This window comes from Festucalex cinctus, chromosome 6, assembly GCF_051991245.1.
Source record: "Festucalex cinctus isolate MCC-2025b chromosome 6, RoL_Fcin_1.0, whole genome shotgun sequence".
Classification (NCBI taxonomy): Eukaryota; Metazoa; Chordata; class Actinopteri; order Syngnathiformes; family Syngnathidae; genus Festucalex; species Festucalex cinctus.
In genome coordinates, this window is record NC_135416.1 from 14,358,390 (window position 1) to 14,385,667 (window position 27,278).

Below are 27,278 nucleotides of genomic sequence, written 5' to 3' on the forward strand. Positions count from 1 at the left end.
GTAGACAATGCAAGTAAAAATATATAAAAAATTATTGTACTGTATTTATATTATCATTTAAATGTGTATTCTTACAGAAACAATTGGATGCATGTTCTATGTTTTTAGTCTGACAGAGATATGCAGGTTAAACTAAATGAATTGGAAGCTAAAATACCAACTGTTAATCTTGATCCGATTAAGGAAATAACAACATGGCAACCTACTGCCAACACAAAGTCCTAGCTGAATCCAGGAAAGGCAGAAACTGTAGGTATCTCAATATTTTGCTACAGCAACACAACCCCCCCCCATCTGATATTTGAGTAGAAATCTGATCAGGGATCCATTTATGACAATGGAAGACTTGTAGTCACTTGTTATTACTTCAGGCTTAATAGTGAACAACAGTGGTATGAATACTATGCAAGCCAAACCTGTTTGGTTGCTTTTTATGGGCTTCCCTCTTATATTTTGTGTGTTTGTGCAAGGAAAGAGGGAATAAAAAAAAAAAACTGTTTAAATGACATGCCAAGTTGAAAGAGGAACTTGCATGCTATCTGAATGATATGCTACATTTCTAATTCACAGTAGTTGGCAAAACCACAATTGGCAATTACGGAACATGTTTAGATTATTTTTTGTTGTTATTGTTTTTTTTAAATCACATCTTCTCAAATGATTGCCAACAGGACCACAGAAAAATAATCATTTATGCTGGTAACCTAAAGCAGAATATCGGTAAAAGAAGCAGTAATAAAAACTCACTCACACACACACACACCCCCACACCCACACACACATTCTGTGTCTTCTTTAGGCTGAGTACACAAACACAATTTGGCAGTTTTTGTCCTGATGTTGCACCTTCCCAAATCCTGACCAAGGATGTCAAAAGGCCAACAATGTTATGTTTTATAAGATTGTCATAAGATTATCACTGTCCTGATAATAGGCTCACCGTTCCAGAACCAGTGGGGCCAACAATCTTAAATAATGAAGGTGTTCAACATTTACAACCAAAAATCTTTTTTGCGTGAGCGGGGAGAAGCCGACATTTCCCTAGCTAGATGACTCCACAGACTGTGATGTGATGGAGTGCAGACATCAAAGTAGCTCTTTCACGAAATAGAACGCGGCGGTAAATAAAACAAAATAATGTCCTACCCAATTTTCATCCATCCATTTTCTGAACCACTTATTCCCCCTCGCTAAGGTTACGGATGTGATAGAGTCCAGTTTATGAGATCACGTGTGATCACGCCAAAGCTCTCCCTAGGAGGACTGGATTTTTAAACCGGTGGGGGAAGACCGTCTTTTTGTCTGTGGGGAGCTGTGTTGAGATGATCGGAACACCACACACACACACACACTATACGACCAAAACTGTTTAATCCCCAATTTTTTTTCTTATCTTCATGTGTGGGGTCTGCCAAACTTTTAAGATTTGAAAAATTCTCATGTGTACACAGAAAAACAAACTGTTTCAAAGTTACCTAATTTAGCGAGAGACTTCAAAATATAGCCCCCTGCCTCTACTGACGACTCACTCAAATGCACAAGGGATCTGTGGGACAAGAATAGCAACACATCAAAATGGCTTTTACTTACGGAAGAAGTCTTTCTTTGCGAGGTTCTTTGCACACAGGACTGCAAGAGAAGAACAAAGGAAACATATTTGAAGGAATGCTAATGCTGAGTATAAATACACAATAAAACCATTTCACTGTGAGCCCCTCTGTAAGACTGGTTAGATCATGGGTCCTCAACCGGCAGCTCTAAAGCCACATGTGGCAACACTCCTAACTTGTTAACACTTGCTCCACTTAATAAATGTAACTTCTGAAATGCAATGTTATTTTTTTCCAGACAGCTTGTAATGATTGGCGTATATGATTTAGGTGTTTATGACATTACAAAACCAAAATGATTTCTTATTGTTGCTTTAATCTTCAACAGTCAAGACCACAAAAATTGCCCCATGGTGGAGATATGTCACACATGGACAATAGATACACCATGCTTGAGAAGGACCCCCCCCCCCCCCCCCCCACACACACACACACACACACACACACACAAAAATCAATAAAATTACAGGCTTGTGAAGCAAACCCATGATTACACCGCTGCAATGAGATCTTGACAATGCCCAAAATGACATAGTCAAAAAGAGTTTGACGGAATCACACTGCAACGGATGTGGGACACATGTGAACACGTCTCGACACAAATCAAATTACACTGGCTGGGGCCTGGGCTGGGTGAACACTAACCATCAGCTTGTCAGAAAAAATGACATTGCCAAAGCCGACAGTATGGGCTCAGGCCAAGTCCGAGGCCGCCAGGACTGCATCCTGTGGGACAAGCAGACACCATGTTGTCGGCAGACAAGAGGCCTACAGTCTTGGCACAACATTTATGAATGGCAAAAAGGATCACTTATGTTTAAATGGGTCGTTACCCCAGAGTTAAGTTGATTTTCCGACTGAATTTCATTGTATCCAGTAGGGGTGTGAATTGCCTACTACCTGACGATTCGATTCATATCACGATCCATAGGTCACGATTCGATTCGATACCGATTAATCCCGATAAGAATTTATAAGTCTATTGTTGCGATTTCTTTTTAAATTAAAATGTAGAAAATACTAATCAGTAAACTTGTACAGTGAAAGATTTGTATAAAAATCTATTATTTATTTATCTGAAACTTCAGTCTTATACAGGTTGTAATCCGTTTCATGTTTGAACAGCATTGAAATAAAATATTAAGGCTTAATGTTCCATTAATATAACATTCTTTCATGTTTGAGGTGTGAACCCTAAGATGTTTTGGTGAATATTTTTCCACCAAAAATGGATGTTTAAAAATCCATTCGGCCGCCTATTGAATCGATTCGAGAATTGCGTGATGTAATATCGCGATATATTGCTGAATCGATTTTTTTTAAACACCCCTAGTATCCAGGGTATTATCAGAACATTACATGTGACTAACATTCAAATGTCGACAAAAATATCAACCAACTATAAACAACCACAGGTGGGTAAAACAGAGCTACATTTACATTTACTTTTTTGGAAAGACTGTAGTTCTTAGAGTAGTTTTAATGAAACTTTTTTTTTTTTCTACACGAGTATTATTGTGAAGAAGAAACGCTACTTATTCTCCACTATTTTGAGCTCACGACTTCAAATTGTAACTGTAGTATTATTCACTTGCACAAACTATTATGGTTTGTCAAGAGAGACTAGTCACATGACTGTTTCACTTATTCAAGTGAACTTCTAGAGACATATGACTCCATTTCACCAATCACAGGCAGCCAGGCAGTCACATCTGCATGCCTACAACTCCATCTGGAACTTCAGAAACGTAAAAGAGGCTGTCTCGATCAAAGTTAGCAAAATGTGATGCTCTGTGGAATAAAACATTTCTCCAACCCAAACAGAACCATTGGAATTCTCCAAAACTATGCATCTTGCTTATTCACAAGGCGTTTAATCTCTGCAAAAGAAGGAGAAATTGTAACCACATCTGTCTGTGTGTCTGTATTCGTGCAGCATTGATACGCTGACCACGAGTTGAGCCACATTACTGTATTTTTATTACTCAAATACGGATCCCTAAAATTTATGGTAACAAATCATTTTTACCAGCTAAAAATGTCTGTTCTGCATTGGCTCCAGTACTTGGTACAACAGTAATTAGCAAAACCGGAATTGGTTTTGAGCAATGCAAATAAGTGTCGTGCAAAAAAATAGATCTAGTTAGAGCATGTGTACAGATTAGAACACAGGCATTTAGCTCGCTGCACTACACTAGGCTAATGAGGATTATGAGATTAACCTGCACACTGCTCCAACAATTCAGCCACACACACACACACACACACACACACACACACACACACACACACACACACACACACACACACCCCCCACACACACACACACAAAAATTGGTCCGTCAATTGTGATGGTATATTGGCATTTGGCAAGATAAAAACAATTAAAAAGAGGCACAAAAAACTGCCGAAGTAGAAACCAATTCCAAAAGTACCTCCAATTAGTGAGGGGAATAAAGAGGTTCACTGCTAGCTTGATGGAAATATATAATGTTGTATTCATTGATGCAACAGCTTAACTCTAGCCTAAAAGTTAAACAGCTCACTGAGTATACCCTAAATGCTATGTGCGAGGTAAAACCATTAAGACCTGGGTCTGCGTTATGAATGAACTGATGGATTTTTCATACCTAAAACAGGAAGGGTTCCACCACAGAAGGCATTTTGTGTTACCTATTCAGCAGAAGTTGAACGAGCAACGAGCAAAGGTAAAGAACAAAGTAGGACTGGACTTCATCACCACAGGCACAAATGAAAACACCTTTTATAACCACATTTATTGTTGTACTTTCTATTTCTAACCCCTTCAGACCCAAAGATGATTGCAGGGGGGGGGGGACAAAAAAAAAAAACATTTACTGATTTTTCACAACCCAAAGTTGGCCTGCCCCACTGCTGAAAAAAAATCCGAGAGGAAACACTGTATAAGACTTGTGTCAACCTTTTTACCTCTTGCTGTATACAGTAAAACGTTTTTTTTTTTTTTTTTAAGATGAGCTATATTTAATTGTTGCTGTGTGAGCAGGCCATGGTGAGCCAAGGGCTGGCAGAGGACCAGAGTCATATTCCAATTCTATCAGGGAAGTTAGGTCAACTGGTACTGTGTTAATGACCATGAAGCCCGGGGGTGGATGAAACCACATCTCTGTCCACGGATCAAGTCCCCAAAGTTGTTTACATAACAACCTGCCACTTTACAGCCACTGATGTTAATGACAATCACTTCACGAAAGCCAAAACAACCAAACTTTATTTTCTTTTTACTTGCTTGAATGTTTACACTTGTATCTAGTAGTATTGTTTGTCAGTTTTAGCGTTAATTCTACACAGAGCCACTGCTAACCAAATTGGGGCCCGACGCACAATTTCATGAGCATTGCCCATCAAACGGCCATTTTTCATGCCCCCAAAATACTGAAAATGTGTTTAAGTTTGATATTTGAAATTCAAACAGCTGTACTTCTTGTGGCCTTTTGTTACCGAGTCACCCAATTCCCCATTCATCAAATTTCACTTTGACCAAAATAAATTGATTACCAAACGAGATTGTGTGTTTACTATTATTAGAAAGATTAAAAAAAAATTTTAAAAAATGACATTACACTATGCTTTTGCTATACAATCACCTATACTTCTTGCTACATCTTCCCCTGCATTGTGGTATTATGTAAATTGTTATTCAATCCGGAAAACTGACATAATTTAGGACAATAATTTGCACTTTCAATTAATAAAATGAACAACAAGTGGGGCATAGCAAATTCACGCCTCACTGAGTATGATCATAACCATTGTATACCACAAAAAACTTGGCTCTTATTGATTGGAAAAAGTTCAGGGTGTCTCTGACAACAAAGGGCAGCCGTTAGTGTGGCGGGTGGGGTTACAACGTCTCAGTCTGTCTGAATCCAAAGGTCAGACTGAAGGTTAGCATTTGCTCTGGTCATAAGGTGAGAGTTCGTAAACAGAAAAATGAGGGGTGGTGTCAAGGGATTTCCACTTGTTTTCTCAGGGGATTTTCCAACGTCAGCATTTGCAACGCATACCATTTATTCGGAAAAGGGGGCAGTGGATTACATTCAAAGCCTTTAAAGCCCAAGGGGTGCTCGCTTTGGAACCTGACCACAGATTGATAGATCAGCTAATTGAGATCAATAGTGGTTTTCCACATGTAATGGCAGAGCATTGCGTAAAACAAAAACAAAAAATTGTCCTTGAAAAGGAAGGAAGGAAGGAAAAGAATGTTTTTCAACTGGCTACATGTTTCAAATCTAAAACACTGCAAGGTTTTCATTGTACTGTATACTCTACTGAACCACCAGCATGCATTTATTAGACTATGTCGCTAGCAGCTCTGTCCTAGACAAAGGGTTTGAGGTCACTAACTCCAGTAGACAATTGCGTGATCATACAAAGCCAACTCCATGGTCAAATACAGCCATTTTGTGGTCCATTTGTTCAATTATTTCCCTGGCAGCACTACAAGGACATGGAGGGCTGACACGTACTGCATCAGAAATAAGTTGCTGGCTGGGTCTAATACTGGGCCAAAAGATACCATATTCATCTCTTTAGTCCTGCAGCTGGCAAGAATGTTATGAAACAAAATGCTGGTGTGTATTTAGACAGCATTTGTGCTTACTGACTGCAGGACGTACGCACTGTATTCTTGGTTGGCTGTGAATTGTCTCAGCATCACCATGACAACACAATAATGCTGCTTTTATACAGGGAACGGAAAACTATCCAGTCTAAGTTCTAGTCATTTCGTAACATTGTTCAATCAAGACAATATATAGTCAATACAAAGAAACAACTAATCCAATTGATATTACCGGTACTTTGTCCCAGAACATGTGATACAAACCGGTAGAACACAATTAAATACAACCCAACCAGGTGGTAAAATGCACACATGCACTTTTGGGTGTCATGTTTGATCACTAACTAGATCTACCCCACAAGAGTCTGGCGGTAGTGGGAAATCTGAGAAGCTTATCTTGAACATTTGTCCTTTCCTGAAGAAAAATACTGGCCTGCAGCATGGACTGACCTAAGAATGAGACTGAATGCAGTTCTTGGGGCCCCATTGAAATTAAGTTGTGCCAAAACATGAGGCAAGAGGGGAAATTGTAAAGTTATGCTTTAAAGAAATAACTACTTCCTATACATCTGCATATCCCTGTCGGCTCTGTGTAAAAACCCAAGCTTCCGGACACTAGTGTTGTAAAAGAGAAGCTTTAATAAAAATACTTTCCAAATTTAAGAGGATGTTTGTTGTGAACATTGAAGATTCTTAGGCTTACATACAAAAGGGACTCTGGATTATCGCGATAAATCGTGACACAGTCACCCGATCAATTATCGTATGCCTAAGTCCAGTATTGATATTTGCAGTTATTACAGCCGCTACAACTCGTCCATTGTTCATTACTTATTGAGCAATTACTTGGCGGGCCCCTAGAGGGAGCACCTCATAAGAGTGGCGGGGAAATTTACGGAAGTCTTCAGATGAAGAAGGGTACAAAAAGAAACTATCGACTCATTGAAAAAACATCTGTTTATGTCTTGATTAGTTTTATCGTAGATTATCGTGGACTTTTTACATGACCAATATATCGACAATTGCGGTATCGTCGTCATATTGTGAGAAAATCGTTATCATGAGCCTTATATCACATATATCGTATCGTGAGGTAACCAGATGTTCCCACCTCTAGGCTAATGCCCAAGGTTATTTTGTTATCGAATAATGTAGCCAAATTATAATAAAATTGAAAGTCAAAGCCATTGGCAATTGCACAATTTGTGAAAAACGCCAAGTCCCACAACAACAAGCTCGAACTGATCTCCTTGCATCACATGAGAACTCTGCAAATCCACCTTAGAGATTGTACTGTACTATACAGTACATATTTGATGCAAATCTGTCAAATGTATAAAACTAAGCAAACGCTATATTCTTGACAAGTTGCAAAATCACATGCATCCCATGAGTCATTGGTGAAAAATGAAGGCACACGTCCTTCACCCTCTTACTAACCACAGCACTGTGCTGTCTCATTCACAGCATTGTTCGACAGTTAAACAAAACACTTCCTCCTCCCTTCCCCACGCCTGCCTGGCGGGCTTGTTCACCTACTACAACACAGAGGGAATACATGCTGGCAAAATGTCAGGAGCAGAGGGCTACGTGACCGACTTGCTTAAAGTTACACCTGCAAAAATTCACAACACTAAGGTGCAGAACCATGCAACTGAAATGTTGGAAAAATGTGCCTGTAACTAGCGAGCTGAGCCTGATTGCATTTACTAGGTTTGTTTCTCCAGCCCAATGAATGCTCAGGATTCCAATTATGTCATTCCTTCTGAGGCCAACAGTCTACTGTTATCCCTGAGGAGATGACAACACTCTAGAGTCAGTAATCTTTCTTTAGCAAACCTTAGTCATGACGCTAAGCAGGATAATGAGATGGCTACCAACAGATTTTTTTTTGGGGGGGGGGGTTTAATCTCCGGGAGAAATCTACACTGAAATCAGTTGGAATGTGAAGAAGAGAGAGCGACGTCTATCTCGGGACACAAATCTGTGGAACGCAGACCGTCTGGGACAAGGAATGAAGAAGCACGGGGGAGATCATCATTTGCACCAAGGAAATTTGACAGTGATAACATTCTTGCAGCATAGAAAGACAGGATATGACAGTTAAGGTGGGGAGGGGAGGACAAGGCTCAAAAACCAACAGTAGACCTGAAATTGTTATATGCTTTATGATATAAGACTGCATTACTATACATGGTGTTTCAAACCTTTTCCGTTCCATATACTGTATTTATATCAAATCTATTGGTGGCCATATGTCATGACACTTGCACGTGTCTGTTTCCTTATATGGAAGCGAGGATTCAATTGGTCACCTTCTCTGTAGGGAATAGCATTAAGATGACTGCTATTGGTAGGTATGACGAGGAAAACAGTCATCTAACCTCTTAATAAAGGGAGTGGGTGGTCACGCTACACTGATGATCTGTGGATCACTGCAGCAAAGAGGATAATTGTGCTAATGGAGGAGGTGGCTATAAATGAATAAAACAGGACTAGTTCTCAGAAAGATTTCCTGTGTCAAATGAAAGAGGAAAATGTGTGAAGGCGATATGGATACTAAAATGTCACAAAACCTTATGGCAGCAATGTGGGCAATTTTTAAATGCCGAATGCAAATATCATAATACAGTGGAGTGGAACCCCTCCGGTGGTAAAAATTAGAAGTTGATGAGAATTTAGATTTAGTTAGTAAACAGTATTCAAAAAATGGATAGGCATTGCTAGAGCTGTCAAAACTAATCAATTGTTTGACAAATCGATTATCAAATGAATCAAAGTATTTTAGTAATTCAGTAATCGTTTGGAGACATTTTTTTTTTTATTTAAAGTTGTCAAATCCTCCGATTTCAGAATATAAATCGGTTAAAAAACAGTGATCGGGGGAAAATGCTTTTGTAATACACTTTAATGCAAAACTAAAATGAATCTGATTAATCAATTGAATAACCGATTAATCGAATCTAAAAACATTCAAGAGTGACAGCACTAGGCATTGCACATAATGGCTAAAATTGTTGTGAAATCTGAAGGGGAAAAAAACGGTTAAATCATTGTGACTATTGATTGTGATCTATTGCTAGTTTTACGACTACTTTACTACTAATAATTGATATAAAAATATGAAGTAGTTTATGGCTTTGTGAATACAGTATTAGGTTTTTCCACATACTTGAAGGTCTTGAATGTGAGCATATGTTTGTCTGTGTCACTTCTTTCTAAGGCCCACCCACAAATAACATGCTACTGGGTCACCACCAAGCCATCCTAACATAAATGACAGCTAAACACAGTCAACCTATTCTTGAAATTTGGAAAATGGAAATATTATCAGGAGATAAAAGCTAATCAAAGTCATTATGACTTGAGAAGCAAAATTGACAGGAACTTTTAATAAAAAAATAATTTATTATATTTATTTATTTTTATTTATTTATTATGCACTACTATACTAGTGTATAATAAACCACAGATTAATAGTCCTTGTGAATCATTGTGAATGGGTGGTGGGAAAGTATATATGGAAGCTGCAGTGAGGATTGTCATTTTCAGGATATTAAAAAACAAAAAAAACAAAAAAACAACAACAAAAAAAAACAAAAAAAACAAAAAAAAAACATTATGCCTCGGTCTATTCTCCCACACTGAAACTGGAAACAGCCTCACAGTTAGGATGCAATTTGAGTGTTCGTAAAGTAGTCATGCTGAATAGTCTACCAGACACGTGCACGCGCGCGCACACACATACACACAGCAGTGGGCTGCCTGACCACAGAAACAGTAGCAGAAGAAGGGGAGGAGAGAGTGATCCCGAAAGACCCTAACCTGGTTTCTTACAACTACTGAACAATCAAAATAGAAAACATGGAAAACTATTTGAATTTAGTATAATTACGATACATATGTATTCGAAACTATATCTTTGCAGTGTTATAAACGGCCTTCGATGACTCCTTAAAAGATGCCAATAATGTGTTGTAGAAACAAAACAAAAGCTAACAAGGCATACACATTAGACAAGTACAGATAACAGTCAAAACACACCAAACTGGAGCCACACCAATTGAGTCATCTTTCAAGTGTCTGCAGCAGATTCCTGTTTGAATGAAGGAAGAATGATGACAAAAATGACAGCGTCACAAAAGTGCAGGGACGGGATGAGACGCTGCAAAGAGTAGGCGTGTGTCCAGACTAGCATAGTGGGGTCAAGTAAGACGCCATAAACTGCAGTAGGTTTCGCATGTCACGGCTCCAGACTAGACCACAGCTCTTCATTCATCAACACACCAATGTACAGTACAGATGCAGGTTAAAATGTACTGAGAGTTGCAACAAGATTAACATATCTAAAGAATAAAGAGAACCTTCACTTCCAGTGTAACTCTACCTGAAATAAAAGTAACAAGGGAGAGTTCTTTAACACACGCTGCAGGAAAAACCTCCCCCTGTTCTTGGAAAGTTTAAGGCATACAGAATGCTAAAGCCCACCTCCTCTCTCCGTTTAGAGTTTGTTACGCAACTTTGAGGTGTTCAGTCTTTCCATTTTCCTGCTTAGAAGTACACTGATGCCACCAAGTTCAAAAGTAATCGGAAAAGCAGATAATACCATAGTCGGCTGCCTACAACATCAAAGGCTCAGACTCGAGCTTATGAGCTAACACAAAACAAACTGCGCTGTTTATTATAGTACATGCTTGTTATTTATAGGTTTATGTTTCAGCATGAAGTACAACTGAAATTGAAAGCATGCTGGAAGTGAAATAAAATTGAACGTGCTAAATATAGCATAAGGTGAAAGACTAAGAAAAGAAGAGAGGACTTCACACAGACAATAGAAAAAGGTGTTTATACTTGACAGGTGTGATTTGGTTATTAAAGAAAACTTGAGTGCACTGCCTACAATAGTGCTTTTCATTTGATAAAGAGCAAACATTCTCATCTAACTGCCTAAAAATGGGACCAAATGTCCATCAAACACCACAGAGGATGACCTCATCACTTCCGTAATGAGTCATGATCGTCAAATTTGTATATAATTCTACAGTCCCATCGCTACATTGTTATAAGGCAAAGGCTGTTTGTAAAAAGATAATTCCAGATGTGACTAAAAAAATGACATAAGCACAAGCAACAGAACTAATTATTCTATCTTAATGAAAGTGAAAAACATACAGAGTCATGGTTGTGGACGAGAAATTGCTTCTCCACTTATCCCTATACACATCCATGACATACGTGAATCCGCAAAGCTGTTTTTGAGTAACAGTTGTGAGTTTATACTTGACTTTAATTTAATCCCACTTGAAACATGAAGCATAAAGATGACATTTGTGGTGATAATAGTCATTTAGCCACGCAGATGGCTCGTTTATTACGTGCGGCAATGACGTGACGTACAACTTTAGTAAACGTCTTCATGAAATGAGGAGCTCGAAAAGGCTTGCTTCATTTTCCCAAAAGTTTTTCTACCTCCTCCTGCATCGCTCCTCTGTAGATAGATGGAGCCCCGAAAACGGGCTTATCAAAGTGTGTGGCCCTGTCACACTGGACAATACGTATTTACTTCCATAAATACACTGTCATAACTTGTCAGTGACGCCGTCTCTTCTTCTGCGCAATCGGGTCACTTTGCGGACATATGTGGTTAAGGCAGCAGACAGACTAAGGTCATAATTAATATGTAATGCGAACAAATGCACAAAAAAAACAAAAAAACAAAAAAAACGGATTTGACCAAAAAATCTGAATTGAGCATTAAAGAGGAAGTCAACCTTTAACATTTCTTGATAATACAGTAATATGTTACATGTGACCTCACTAGTCTAAACATGACATGATTCTCATTAATATTACATTTGTGAAATATGTGTTATGTAGCAAAATCCAGCCGTTTTTATCTCATTTTGCTGTCAACTGAAGATCACATCACAGTATAGCTCTGGGCTCAGTTGCCACGGGAGACCTGAGCAACTATGATGTCATTTTCACTCGACAGCAAGTGGCAAAATGGCTGGATTCTGATAATGACAAAAACTGCTGGATTTTGCTGCTTAACTCGTATTCCACTAACACAATATTAACTAGAATACCATATTTAGAGTTTTGGGGCTGCATAGCACTAATTATTATTCTCTTTATGAGGCTGTCAAACAATCACAGTGAGTGATGATGAGACCAATGAGACTAAACAAGCTAGTGAAAGTCATCATCACGATTTATGAGTCACAAATTTTCAGATACAACCCGTGGACCAAATGGCAGAGCCTTTAGTGCAGGGGTGGCAAACTGCGGTCCTCAAGGGCCGGTGTCCTGCAGGTTTTGCAGATTTCCCTACTCGAAGTGCAGCTGATTCCAATTAACAGGCTCGTTATCAGGTTTCTGCAGAGCTTGCTGATGAGCTGATCATGAATCAGCTGTGTTGAAGAAGGGAAATATCCAAAACCAGCAGGACTGCGGCCCTTGAGGACCGGATCTCGCCACCCCTGCTTTAGTGGAAGGGTCAGATGGCCCCAAGGCAGACGAAAACCAATTTGACAGTTAATATCTTAAGTCAATGTCATGTTGATCGCATTCTTTAACATCAGAGGCATCATCCACTCAGTTCTTGCCATAGGATCAAACCATCAACAAGCACATCGTAAAAGAGAACCTGTGGAGCTTGCTTTGTTCACTGTGGGAAGAGCAGAGAGTTGTGAAAGGACAACTCATGGCTGCTTCACCATGACAACACATCTGCTTACAACAACCTGAGCATCTGACAGTTCCTGACCGAGAAGAATATTGCCATCCCGAAGCACTATTAGACACTTTTCTGACACACCTTGCAACAGAGGAAGGTTACTGTGTTTATGGCTTGTTTCAAATCTTACTTTTGCACCGTTATGAGCTCAGTATTGTTAACTAGTAGCAATCTTTGTTCAGTCACGTTTTTCCTAATTTAGTCTTGGCCTAAAGAATGGTGAGAGAATATCCAGTGGAAGCTGAAATTATTCAATTAAAAGTGTACAAACAGTCTAGTGGTCTGTGTCCTAAACAGATGCTGAATCCTTATCTTAACCACCAGCTTCTAATTCCTTCAGTTCCCATCAGCACGCAAACACCAAGTACCGGTTTCCCCAAATGTTACAACACATGCAAACTATGACAGTTGATGAAAAATGTAGCTGTGCGTTCCCTTGCCTGTCTGAGAGTTGCACGCTCACTGAGTACAGGAAGAATATGCTTCCAGTGGTTGTCTGCTTGCTGCACGCCAACTGGAGGCTAATGGAGGCAATGGATCACACAGGCGGACATACCGTACTCCCCTCCTTGCAGCAGTGTCAGCGAGTGAAGGGATTCATCCACTCATACATCTCATGTCATTCTCCTTTGAGTGGATCCAGACTCCAACCAGTACAAGAAAGTGAAACAAAGCACCTCTTTTTGGACCGTGAGAGCGCATCAACTGTCTGGCTGGTTAGGCAGCAAGTACTGTTGGGTCACAACGACACAGCAGTGGCTCATTAGGAAACTTAAAAAAAAAAAAAGTTTGGAAAGCTGTTGTAGTTAAATAATATGTTAAATGGAAGCTGGCATTGTTTGCTGAAGTAATATCAGTTTGTATGTTCCACGCTGATGTGTCAACAAACTCAAGGACTTGATTTTCCGGACCATTTTCAGGGCTGGCCGAAGCAATGTCAAATGCTTATGATAAATTACAGTGGAACATCTTCAGTTAAACTCCATGACAGTTTGGAAAAAACAAGGTAAAATAATAATAATAATAATAATAATAATAATAATAAAATAAATAAAAAAATAAATAAATAAAATAAAATAAAATTTGAATAGCCTCCATGATTGAGGCTTCAGCGAATTTCACTTCAATTTGTGAGACTTCAGTTTAGGGAGACATCACAAGGTTATTTGACATTTTTGTGTTTCTGGCAGGAGCAGGATTTACATAACATGCAACCGTTATTGTCATTCCAAATGAAATCATTCAGATTGAAGAACGCTGTCCACTAAATGTGCCACCAAATTAACCAGAACAGCCGTTTTACAGCCGTGTGACATGCAAAGATCGATGTAGATGTTACATGATTGATCAAAATAAACTATAGTCGTCTATTTAGAACAGAATTGGCAATAATTTCTACACTTGTATAAATATGATCCAACTTGAGTTCACTGAACGATTCCATTAAATTTGCTATATAATTGTGAGATGATAAATTGATAATTCCAAAGTTCTGAGTGGCAGAGACATCAATGCTGTGCTTTAAAGCATTAGGCACACTGCCGTCTCACGAAAATTGCTGTAAATATCTAATTTTTATTTTTTTTTGTTTTACGTCAACAATTAAACTTACTGTGCGAGCTACATGCGTGGTGACCAATCAAAACGCATCCTCAATTCGAAAGATATGAAAATGGCAGTCCAGTTTTTTTTTTACATTCAACGGTTTCATGTTTTTTTTTAGAACCTCCAAGCTGCTCATACGATCATGTTATTTAGAGGTACAGCAGTTGCGCTGGAGACAACGCGTACTGTGATGTCCCAAGTCTTTAGCTTTGCAAATTGCCCTGCGCTGTGACACAGACAAAAATGCAAAATATGACAATACTAAGCATATAGTGTAGTGTTAAAGCAGACTGTGGTTACTTGGTTTCCAACGTTAGGTCGAAACGTGCACTGTCCCAGACAAATTAGTCAAGCGTAGCCACAACTAGACAAGTTGAAATTAGCAGCGGTGATCCTCGTGTGTGTGTGTGTGTGTGTGTGGGGGTGTGTGTGTGTGTGTGTGTGTGTGTGTGTGTGTGTGTGTGTGTGTGTTGTACAAGTGAGATGGAATTCTTCTTGCTCTCTTGTCCTAAGTCCCTCAATGCCCACTCTGCTTCAACAAACTCAAAAATTCTTTTTTCCGCTGTCTGTTAAAAAGTCACCATTTTTCTACCCTTTCCCCCATGTCGCTGTTGTGTATTGACAGCCAAATCAACCCATCAATTTTCTGTCGTCTAACATAGTACTTAGAAGTGCCTTTTATGCAAAGATGTTGCAAAGCTGGTGCATCAGAACCGTAAAAGAAGGTCTGTCAATTACATGCCCTTTCTTTCTAAATAAAACCTTGCAAACAGGATACTGAAGCAACTGTGTGTATGTTCACGCAGCTAGCGAGCATTCAATTAGATGCACAATGTCGTGTCAGTGGTGTGACAAAAATGACAACTGCTTCTAACATAACAGGGAAAGAGAAATGCATGTTAAAATGAACACCTGTATTAACGACTTCACAGTTTTACCTTAGACATGGTGCTATTATGGTTATGATGATACAACAAGTATGCAAAGCCCACCACACATAAAGCGCCACAGCCGAGAAACCAATTGAATTTGAACTTGTTGCGAAGTGTGCGGGTTCGGTTACTGACCGTCAGCCACTAGTTATGCTGCAATTCCAAAATTTAAATGTCTGGTGAACGGCGTCACCACATTAAAAATATAACAGCCAATCAAAAATGCACATGAACTTCAACAAAAACAGGCAAGATGCCCCCGCCACCAACTCATATACCAATGTAGTACATACTAGAGGTTGAACTGATTATTCTACAAATCCAATTAACTAATAAAAATAACTAGAATTGCAAATCATCCGTTTTTGGCAATTCATCTTCCAATCAACCAATTTATAGAGGATTTTCAACCACATCAGCTGCTGTTGCAAGACTATAACGCTCTGTGAAGCATCAAAATATCAGCCAACAGACCACCCAGCCTTCATACACCTGTGCAGGCCTGAGAGTATGAAAATAAGCTAGTTGTGAATAAGAATAGTGGTTAGCTTCGCAAGCTTTGACTATTCAGATTAGCAGCTAGTCATAAAATATTCATACCAGTGGGATCATGTAACTGGTGTCGAAGAAACAAGGGCAGGGGAGCGAAGTCAAGCTCCATCTTCGTTGCTTAAATATTATAATGCAAGCTACAAGTGTGTAGAAATATTTTACCAAAAATGAGAGCAGTAGCATGGTCACTTGAATAATTTGTAAGTCTATCCTACAATACAACAAATCCACACAGTGAAATAGAGAAATGCTTTTTTTTAAGCAGAACAGAACAACAATGTGCAAAAATGGTGGAAAAAAGGTGAATTTTTCAGGCAGTGTAAGGGAGGCTAGAGCCACTAAACAGGCAGGGCGGCGCATATGTGTAAAGGTATTTCTGAATGCTGGAACAGTTTGAGAACCTACCTACCATCATGTTTCCCTGAGTATTTTAGAAGTCTAGCGCAGATGTCATGCATCTCATTATTGCAGGATACTGTGTCACTGTGTGAACATGCACGCCGCTCCTGCAACACTTCTGCGACAAATACAAAAGCGGTTAAATGGCACGTAAATGGTAAATAGCACTTCATTTATATAGCACTTTTCCACCTTACAAGGACCTCAAAGTGCTTTTGACTAGGTCTACTTTTACGGCTCAGCAATTTTGCAGGGTCTCAATGAAAAAAAGGATCCACACAGACATCCTTTCAAGTGAAAGACAGACAGAGGATATGTCTATGATCGGCAAGACTCACATTTCCTCTCTGAGGTTTCACATTCCTGGGATTCCGTCTTAAGACCACTGCGACCCATTTAAAACCATTCCCCATATGGAGGGGAGTTCTGCGTGCAGAAAGAACGGCTTTAAAGTGTGTAGATCTTATTACTCCACCTTGCTGTAATGCACCGGGTGAGTAGCTGTAAATCATTGGGACGTTTCATTCATGTGGAGTACAGGCGACATTTATCACGACACATGCCTAGCTGAGGGATCCAATGGTAGGCAGAACCAGTGGGAGTTCAGAAAATACAGATGGCAAAAGGAACACATCTCTCTATGTCACAAGCACGTGCACGCTGGCCACAACATTAGGTACAATGCAAGATTTGATTCAAATATTTTTGCTTAGAGAGACAAAACAGAGGGAGAAGAATGGAGGAAAGATGGAGGCAATATCGGATTATCAAATTGTGTGGTAAGGCCTTTTTAATTGATGCATATTTTATACTGTACTGCAATGCTGTGGAAACTGGACTGGAATTCGCAATTATATCAGACGATTTTTAGAGAAGAAAAACCCCCCAGTAACTTTAACTGCTATTAAGTGCTGTGCAGAATGCTGTCTTTATGCACCAATCCAATCTGACACATGCCTTTCCTGAGACTGCAACATGGCTTGTCTGTCCTAGTTCCCATGTCACCAACAATGAACACCTTCAACATTTACAATGGTGGATTACCGTTCTACTTTCATGCTGCCGACACTCCTGAGCAGATTATTGCTTTTATAGTACAGTAAAATCTTCTGCTCCTCTACTACCACCATCAGCAACAAGTGGAGATACCACGTGTTCTTAAACCCACCCCTTGTGACAAACAGAACGACGACCAAGGAGAATATTTTGGGTGAGATTTATGGTACGTTCAGAAATGCTCTCCAAGCACGCTCTGCTACACTCCAGACAGTTCTTCAGACAGTGCTCTGGCTGCTCTGACTGAAGAGACGGAGCAGCAAAGCAGCAGGCAGGATGAGCAAGGAAGTTTGTTCAAGTAAGGTGGTCATTCAGAAATTCAATGAACAGCAACACACTCCGCCTCTCAGGAAAGTTAAATACGAAGTAGTGGAAAATAGTCATATGTTCTAACCTGTGACTCACTCAACTTTGTTGTAAATGTTACGAGAAAATTTTTTATTTTATTTTTTAAACTCATCATAGTTGTTTTAATTAACCAATCCATCCAGACGGGTGTGCTGGAGCCTTATCTGAGCAGTCTTTGGGTTGGGTAAGTCAAGTCAAGTCATCTTTATTTAAGAGGCGGGGTACATTTGATCCTTAAACGAATTGTCCCATTCATCACTTCCCAGTTTTTTACTGCCAAATATCGGAATCAAAGTGGATATTTTGACACGACCGGCAAATGTCCTTCTAGCACTATTTTGCTGAGAATCTGCGACAATTAATGTGTACCAGATCGTCGAATGTGGTTAACGGTCGCCCCAAAAATACTGGGTCACTGGATCGAACCTTGCTCTTCAGTTGAAGAACTGAACTGTACTACGTTCTGGTAAAAGATTCGGGACCAAAACTATCTAGAATGCTGCTTTGGTCCCGAAAATATGACTGCAACTGTCAAAACCCCATGTTAAATAATAACGCGCATTATTTTTGTTATTTTGCACATCATTGAAAAAATAAAATTTTGAATCAAAATAAGTTTCACAGATATGCCTTCAACTTGTCACAATCATGTGGCATAATGCAGTAACCTAATGCACGTATAAGACGTGGTGTTTATAGATACAACTGTGCCAAACAGTTTTCTTTGCATTTTGGTGGTTTGAAAAAAATAAAATAAATAATAATAATAATAATAATTATTATTATTATTATTATTATTATTATTATTATTATTATTATTCTGGCTGTGCGGCAACCTTTATGTCAGGGAGTTCCGGCAAGAAATTATAGCCACTGTCAGTCACCCCTGCTGATAACAGGGTTTATGGCTGAGCCTGGTAATGTCAATAAGAGCCTATTATAAGTGGCAGAAAGAAAACTTGGTAAAAATGCACAGAATGGGGTGAAGCATGGCAGGCATCGGTCCAGTGATTAACCAATCAGAGCCATTCACACACACAAAAAAAAGAAAAAAAACCCGCTAGTAGGATGTCACAGGAAAATATCCATTGCCTATCGGAATTCATAATTGCCTAAAAATAATCCATAGCGGACTGCCTCTGTTAAATGATCATTAATTACATCAATTACAGTTAAAACCGTTCACTTGTTAAAAAAATAATACTAATTAAAAAAAAAGATTTTAAGGAGTTTATAATTGAATAAACAGGTCCCCACCCCCCAGTGTAGTACATGGATGTGGAGGGTCCCATGACAGGGTTTGCCTTGGGGCTGCAAATGACTAAATACTCCCCTCCATTTACTTTAAAAAACAAAACAAAACAGTCTATTGATTTGCATGTTATTTGCTGTCCATTGCATAGATCCCGTTTGTCTTTGCCTGGTGCTCGTAAATAAAGATGTGTGACTGATTCATTAGAATCTTTAAGGGCGAAAACCTACGCGTTCATAGGTCATTGTCTGCGTTATGTTCATACAAAGACATTTAAATGTTAAAAGTGCAAACCAGGTAAGAAAATGTGTGTGCCACGCGCACCACATCGCCAGCTGACCACCAGCAGATGTTAGCTAGGCTGGCTAGCATGCTAACGCTCCCGAGCGGTGCAAGAGGGGAGGGGGTTTAAATTCACTTACCTGTCAACCGCAGCTTGACTGGGCCATTCCTCCGAACTCCTTGGTTAGACATCCCCCTTGGTGTTCCAGCGTGTTGAAAATTAACAGAGCGTACAATTCATTTGTCGAGTTGCTCAAAAGGTGTCTCCCAAATCAGCCCCCCCTGCTAGCGTCGTATTAGCTTGTTGTATCACCATAGCACATCACTGGCCTGTGTGCATTCAATAGAACGGCGTCACAAACGACCGCATGGTTGGAAAATGATAATCCTCACGTGGAAAAAATGTAAATCGAAACACTCCCAAACAGCGTGCATGCCGTGAGCAAGTGAAAGAACCCCCCCGGAAAAAATAAAAAATAAAAAATCAAGTGAACGGTTCACCCTCCATCCGGGCAAGCGCCTACTCGGCAAGGGTGCTTCGTGATGAGTGAGTGGAGTAGTGCAAGACACATACAGAAAGGTAAAGCGTACAAGGTAAGACTATATCCGGTATGTCTTTTCAAAGTAAAACTCATGTCGCTGTGCTCATTTTGGTGTTGACAATATAGACATTGTGGATCAAACCAGGTGGTGATACTACTTTGAAACTAAAATGATAGTTGTTTTGGGCGGAACCTGGTTAACTTTAACTCTGTGAGTGGTTCGGTAACATGATTATAAAGTTAAATTTCTTGGGGGAATAGTATTTGAAGCATTTAATATTCCCAGTGGAACGATATAAATTAACAAGAACATTACAGGTCACTTATAACTGTAACATTTGTTTTTTTTCATACGTTTTGTTTAAAAATGATCAACATTGACGAATTAATGTAAAAACTCAAAAGTTTTCTGACGCATTTCGATTTTTTACATTCAGGAATATAATTTCATTTACAATTTATTATTGTTTAGTATTTACAGTACATTTGTAGTTGTCTTTTTTAAGCATTATTATTCTGTAAGATTATTTTGGAGCTGGGGTACACAGGATTTTACACAGACCTAAGATATGTAGTTTGGTTATGTGGGTGATGCTAAAATCGTGCCTACAAGCCATGGTTCAAAACAACTTCCAGAAACATTCATAATTCTTAACGTACTTTTATTCAATGTGGTCATTAATTTCCACTTGCAAGGGTGAAAAATATAAAAACACCAAGAATAGCTGTTATGATATATTCCATTCATAAATTGACTTTTGAGAACATAGAAAAGCTAAAACCTAACAAATACCTATGGCGTCATCTAGTGGAAAAATTGAGTATGAGTCCCTTTCGTTCTAAATAAAGCTGTGCGACCGTCGACGTCGTTAAAATGGGTGTACGACTCATTGTATGGAAATATTATGAAATAATCACAGTAAAAATTATACCCGCTGTGATTTATAATTTATAATATAAAAATCTATCTTCCGCGTAATATGACGACCCAGTGGCCTAATGGATAAGGCATCAGCCTCCGGAGCTGGGGATTGTGGGTTCGAGTCCCATCTGGGTCGTTTTTATGAGACGTGTTTGTGACGCAAATGTTAACATTCTCTACAACGATTGTGACGCCAAAAACATATGCAGTTATTTTTAAACGAAACAACAAAGGCGTTTCAAAGCGGAAACACCAAGCACAGCAGCATCATGTTCCCTAAAGTACTTTAATTTTTTTAATTTTATTTTTTATTTTTACCAACAGGAACATAAAACAAATGAATACCTATAGCTGAAATAATAATGATAATAATAGTAAGATTAATTAATTTCACATTAAAATTGAAAGTACCACACTTTCCATAAGCTTTAAACGTCTGTAAACAGAAGTGTGACATCATGTGCCTACAGCGTAGTGACTTTATTCTACTTTCACTTTCACAGTCATCTTTATGAATTGAATTAATGTAACTGATCGCTGCAGTTCACAACTTCCGCCTCTAGGAGGAAGTAAAGCTCCATTTGCCCAATTGTTTCGGGAGTTCGTAAGCCATGCTGGTAGACGACGTTTATTTTATTTGTTTACATTTAATTTAATTTATTTTCTTTTATTTAAAAATATATTAATCACGAAGAGTCACATTGGTGGAGAACTTAAATAAATAAATGTGTGCGTGTGTGCGCGGGCGTGTTCTAGGTCGACGTTCCGCCTCGCATACCGGCCCGTCCCAGTGGCGTATAAAAGTCTGGAGGCTCAACTTGGTTAGTGTGTCTCCTTCAACAACAGCATTGACCATCCATGATGAGGATTAATGTGTTTGTTTTCGTCTTAGTGCTCCGTCTTCACAAGGCACAGGAACATGTTAATGGTAAGCGTGAAACTCTTGTTTTTGTTTAACCTCACTTTAATGGTAGCGTTTATTTTTAATTAAAAAATAAAATAAAAATTAGTTTGTCAAAAAAAAGAGGTGTTTACATTGTGTATTTTTTTAATTAGTTTTTTTAAACTGGAGATATATCTAAATTGTTAGTTTAAAAAAAAAACTATCTATCTATCTATCTATCGCATACCTTGGCTACCTATTTATCAGTCTGGGTTAGGGTTGCATCGAGCTACGAATAAACTTTGCTTGTTTTTATAAGATGTATAAAACTGAATACATTCTATTTCCAGAGTTGTATCCTCTTGTTGAGAAAAGTCCAAGTAGTTTTGTGGACCCCCCACAGAGCAATCAAACCAGGCTGATGGTGAAAGAACCCTCTCTGCCTATCAATGAACTTCTAGAAAAGAGCAGCAGGACCGGCGAGTCAAAATTCTCCCTACATCCTTTACCTTCTGCCGTCTGGCCTAAGCACAGCGACCTGGCACCCGTCCCTCGCCACCATGGACCCCACAACAAGAGCAAGCGGGGCCCCAAGATCGAGCACATGCTGGATCTGAACACGGATAAAACCAGAGGAGAAACAGCTGGTCTGCTTCCCAAACCTTCTCTGACGGCGTCGATGGCGGTGGCCGCCAACCGCACCGCTCAGACCGGCATCAACCCCGCTCAGCCCGCTGAACCGGAGGGCTATCCCAACTCCAGGCCGAGGAGCGCTCCACACTCACCGCCTGCTCCAGCACCATCTCCCCGTAGAGACCCCCCCAATAGACGCCTGGACCCCGAGGAGAACCGCCCGGGGAAAGCCGGACTCTACCAAACTGGAATTGGTGCGGCGGCGCCTCGGAACAACAGCCGGCCGTCTGTCACCTTCAACCGGCGCTCCTCCAGCCTTTTGTACCAATTTGACATCCTCAGACGAGGTCAGTGTTATGTCCTGCTTTTTGGAACGTGACCTCATGGCGGATCTAGGATAGAAATTGTTCCCGATTGTTTTTGGATTACAGCGCTCACAAGATTAAAATTATGCAAGGATATCACATTACCATCACAGTTTTTTGTTTACTTGCATATTTTACATTTTCCATAGGTGTGACTGCTTATGTGTGTGTATGTTGTATGGAAAAGAGTTCAGGTTGTACACCACATCTGACACTAAATGAGTTTGACTAATCTCTACCTAATGCAAACATTCAAATGTGTCATTTGCTCCCCGCAGAGTCCGACCTCACCCATGATGCCTTCTGCATGAGTGAGTGCAGGAAGGAGAAGGATGAGAGGGATTATTACTGCTACAGCGAGTTTGGTAAGTTGGATGAGCGACAGTATGAGAAGTGTAGTTTTCTCAGCTCATTGTCAGATAACTGTTTTGCTTTGTTTGTAGATTGGTATTATCAGAATCCGGGTGCAGTCATTTAACACCATGAAAACGGAGTAAATTAAGATTCAAGATGTTATCTTTGTTTCTTATTTCTGTAGATAGCATAAGAACAAAAAAAAAGTTACCTTGATCCGCTTGCCGACGGGTCTAATCTAACATTCAAGATGTTAGCTTTGTTTCTTCTTTCTGTAGCCAATATTCAAAGGTTGAAACAGAAAAAGAATTACAGGCTGTTCAATAGTGAATGCAAATACAATGACTTAAGTCAGGGGTCTGCAACCTGCGGCTCTGGATCCACATGTGGCTCCCTTCGGATCTCTAAAATAAAAATAAAAAATACAGTAGTAGAAATTCTTTTTATTTTATTTTTTTACATATTTATTTTACTTTTTAGATAAAATATTCTTGAAATGAATTTATGATTTAGATAAAAAAATAATTATTCGAAAAATGTCGGTCCAAATTTTTAAGTTGTCAGAAAAAGAGATGGAATTTAGATGAAAAGTTTAAAAAACAAAAAAACAAAAACTAAAATGCCCAAAAAGTGAATTATATATATATATATATATATATATATATATATATATATATATATATATATATATATATATATATATATATATATATATATATATATATATATATATATATATGGGGTGGTAAAAAAAAATCGATTCGGCAATATATCGCGATACTACATCGCGCAATTCTCGAATCGATTCACTAGGCGGCTGAATCGATTTTTAAACTTCCATTTTTAATGGAAAAATATTCAACAAAACATCTTACTTCGGGTTAGGGTTCACACCTTAAGCATGGAAGAATGCTATATGAACGGAACATTAAGCCTGAAAATTTTATTTTAATGCTGTTCAAACATGAAACGGATTACAACCTGTATAAGACAGAAGTTTCAGATAAATAAATAATACATTTTCATACAAATCTGACACTCTACAAGTTTACTGATTAGTATTTTCTAAATTTGAATGGAAAAAGATCGCAACAAGCAACTTATAAATTCTTATTGGGATTAATCGGTATCGAATTGAATCGTGACCTGTGAATCGTGATACGAATCGAATCGTCAGGTACTAGGCAATTCACACCCCTAATATATATATATGTATACAGCACAGTGTTCGAGTGGTTAGCACGTCCGCCTCCCAGTTCTGAGGACTCCAGTTCGAGTCCAGGCTTCCTGGGTGGAGTTTGCATGTTCTCCCCGTGCCCACGTGGGTCTTCTCCGGGTACTCCGGTCTCCTCCCACATTCCAAAGACATGCATGGCAGGTTAATTGGGTGCTCCGAATTGTCCTTCGGTGTGCTTGTGTGCGTGGATGGTTGTTCGTCTCTGTGTGCCCTGCGATTGGCTGGCAACCAGTCCAGGGTGTCCCCCTCCTACTTCCCAGAGCCAGCTGAGATAGGCGCCAGCACCCCCCGCGATCCTTGTGAGGAATAAACGGTCAAGAAAATGGATGGATGGATATATAAGAGCATGTTCAAAAAGTCAAAAATGTCAGAAATTTGTAGCAGAAAAGGCAGAACAAAATAGCCATAAAACGTCCAAAAAAAAACAAGTGAGGCAAGAAAATTACTATAATACGACCATAAAATTGACAATAAAATTCTGGAAGTTGACAGAAAGGCAGTAAAGTCTAAAAATTTATTTAAAAAAAAACAAATGAAAATGAACTTCTACATATTGGATGCTGCATATTTTTCTGTTAGCTCTTGGGCCCTCAGTACATTAGACTACCACACTGTTTTCTTCATCACAAATTCAATGTTCCAATGTTTTGCGGCTCCAAACAGATTTTTTGTTATTTATTTGGCCTAAAATGGCTCTTTTGACAGGAAAGGTTGCTGACCCCTGGCATAAGTGAATGTAAAAAAAATGTTTACCTTTGAAGTTTTATATACATTATCTTGAGATTCAGGTCTTTCGTTTCCCAAGTTTCAGGCCAGTTTACCTTGATTCTCTGTGACATTATCTGCATTTTGAAATTAGCTTGCTACCATGCTTTGGCATGTTATCAAAGAGAATGACATCGCTTTGACTGCTAACGTAGCATTAATTACAAGTAGGGTTAACCTACTTGTTCTGAAGTCATCGGGCCTATCTGAAAAACAGTGTTTGCCAACTTTTACTGCGCCAAGGAACATTTTTACTTAAAAAAAATCTCACGGCACACCAGCAAACAAAAAATGTCACAAACGTTCTATCAACAACTGTACCTTGACTTCCATCTCCCCCCGCCCTTTAGCTATCAATGGCGTCGTCCACGACATCGACGTGCTGCGTAAAGGAATTCGTCTCATTACTTTGATGGTGAGCAGTGACGGATTCTACAAGATGAGTCGCCTCTACGCCACCCCTGACAGTTTCTTCTTCAAAGTGCGCCTTCTGGTCCTGGACACTTACAAATGCAGCAAACCCTGTCCTGATATCAAACTTGGTAAGTGCTTGATTGGTCTCACATTGGCGAAATTTCAGTTCTACACTTGAAAATTTGAGACTAGCAGTGAATAAAAAAAACGAAATATTAAAGAATCACAAACATTTCCAACAATTTGTAATTACACTGAGCAGAAGTAGCAACAGCAGTGTACACGAATGACCCAACAACAATTTATTGTTGTTCCCAAGGAACCAGATACATTGTAATGGGCCAAATCTACCACCGGAGGCGACATCTTCAAAACGACCTCCTGAATCTGCTCGGTGGCCGACTAAAACCAGGCGACGGCATCCTCAGGAGCAGCAACTATGTGAAAAGGTTCAACAAACGAAAGCACCAGAAGGTCCTGGAGGCCACCCGCTCCAAGTGTCGGTGAATTCAAACGCAAGACCCACCGCTTGCAAGGGAAGAGACATTGCATCTTACCAGAACTGCTTCTAAATAACCCCCGAGTATTATTACACCAGAAGAGGCAACACGAGTAGTAATTAGCAAGTTTGACTCACAGTCGAGAGGTAGTGGGTTTGAATCTCCGCTCCAGCCTTCCTGTGTGGATTTTGTATGGTTTCCTTATGCTCATGTGGGCTTTCTCCAGGTACTCCAAATCTCTCCTACCTTCATTGAAGGCTCTAAATTGTGTGGTTTGTTTGTTTACATGTGCCTTGCGGTTGACTCATTCACTGCCATTGACGACTAATAACGTCAAAGTTCAATTTTTATTGGACTGGCAGCTGTGATTTGCTGCAGCTCAAACCATGAACCGACTGAGTGCTATTGAAACTGGATCGAGGCAAGGAAGAAAAGACTAAAGTGAATACATTCACTAGTTTCCCATGGACCACCATGTGGTGAAGTATCACAATCCATCATTTGACTAAAAATACCAACATGTGTTCTTGTGAATATTTTCCAATACAAATTGCTACTATTTATGGCACTAATTAAGGAGCCCATCTTGACCTCTTTATTCATGGCTGGTACATGAAGCTAACGGGATACAATTGGCCCACATCCAAAAGGGAACTTTTCATTCTAAACATAACATGTAATCCATATATTCTAACTGTAGATCTGCTGTATGTGTATCAAACATTACATCATGCATTCTTGACCCAGTGTTAATTTTGCTTTGGTGCTTTGCTCAAGGGCACCATGGCAGTCTTTTCATCTCTCCAGCAACCCACCCTCCACCTTCAAGCTAATTTGCTGGCCAAGTTGAAAATAAAAAGTACAGTATTGGACTAGGGGTGTATATCCCTTATGTTTATTGATTCCTGCTCCTGCTTTTCATGGAAGGGAGATCATTTGCACTGAATGTTGCATGTTGATGACGTTAATAAAATGAAACATTTTGTACCCTTCAATGCCACAAGAAATATTTTGTACCACCTGTTAGCTCCAACTTTGTTACAAGAGTGTTTGGTCTCTCTGAATGTTTGCTTGGTTCCCAGGCCGTGGAAGAAGCATCCAGATGGGATCGGAGGGTGAGGGGGGGCAGGAAACAGGAGCCCGCTGCACATCTTAGCCACCATCACAGTGGGAGTACATTCCTCATCAGAGGATGTAGCGGAGAAGGAAAAGGAGTGAGGGGGCTGAAAGCATACTGAGCTGGTGGTCATATCTGAACATCCACTCCAGCTTCTGTTAATTTGGC

General features: G+C 39.5%; 2 protein-coding genes, 1 long non-coding RNA gene and 1 other non-coding gene across 5 annotated transcripts in view; 2 read left to right on the plus strand and 2 right to left on the minus strand.

Moving 5' to 3' along the window:
- The window catches only part of LOC144020352 (E3 ubiquitin-protein ligase SMURF2-like), a 50,314-nt gene extending 30,367 nt beyond the window's left edge, over nucleotides 1–19,947 (minus strand). Inside the window, exons 1-2 of one of the 2 annotated variants that reach the window (XM_077523733.1) lie at nucleotides 19,519–19,947; nucleotides 1,591–1,629 (exon numbers count right to left, since the gene is read on the minus strand). In XM_077523733.1, coding sequence (XP_077379859.1) covers nucleotides 1,591–1,629; nucleotides 19,519–19,570 — 91 coding nt within the window. In that variant the 5' untranslated portion in view covers nucleotides 19,571–19,947. The remainder of the gene's footprint in view (nucleotides 1–1,590; nucleotides 1,630–19,518) is intronic. The other variant, XM_077523732.1, reaches the window with a different exon arrangement.
- A 958-nt stretch (nucleotides 19,948–20,905) lies between these two features.
- trnar-ccg (transfer RNA arginine (anticodon CCG)) lies at nucleotides 20,906–20,978 on the plus strand. The gene has a single exon. It is a non-coding gene; the product is annotated as a tRNA-Arg (tRNA).
- A 497-nt stretch (nucleotides 20,979–21,475) lies between these two features.
- Nucleotides 21,476–26,988, plus strand: LOC144020353 (UPF0450 protein C17orf58 homolog). Its single transcript, XM_077523734.1, has 5 exons — nucleotides 21,476–21,770; nucleotides 22,076–22,705; nucleotides 23,002–23,088; nucleotides 25,430–25,621; nucleotides 25,813–26,988. The coding sequence occupies exons 1-5, from the start codon at nucleotides 21,701–21,703 to the stop codon at nucleotides 25,998–26,000; spliced, it is 1,167 nt and encodes a 388-aa protein (XP_077379860.1). The 5' UTR covers nucleotides 21,476–21,700; the 3' UTR covers nucleotides 26,001–26,988.
- Nucleotides 21,654–25,548, minus strand: LOC144020354 (uncharacterized). Its single transcript, XR_013283857.1, has 3 exons — nucleotides 25,068–25,548; nucleotides 23,289–23,349; nucleotides 21,654–22,750 (listed from the first exon to the last, which is right to left on the minus strand). It is a non-coding gene; the product is annotated as an uncharacterized LOC144020354 (long non-coding RNA).
- Nucleotides 26,989–27,278: the final 290 nt, after the last annotated feature.

What these genes read in the sequence shown, in the direction of transcription:
- LOC144020353 (XM_077523734.1), top strand. Translation starts at nt 21,701, where the DNA reads ATGATGAGGATTAATGTGTTTGTTTTCGTCTTAGTGCTCCGTCTTCAC. An exon ending in ATTTGACATCCTCAGACGAG is followed by an intron (nt 22,706 to 23,001) that starts GTCAGTGTTATG and finishes TGCTCCCCGCAG; the next exon opens with AGTCCGACCTCACCCATGAT. An exon ending in CTGTCCTGATATCAAACTTG is followed by an intron (nt 25,622 to 25,812) that starts GTAAGTGCTTGA and finishes GTTGTTCCCAAG; the next exon opens with GAACCAGATACATTGTAATG.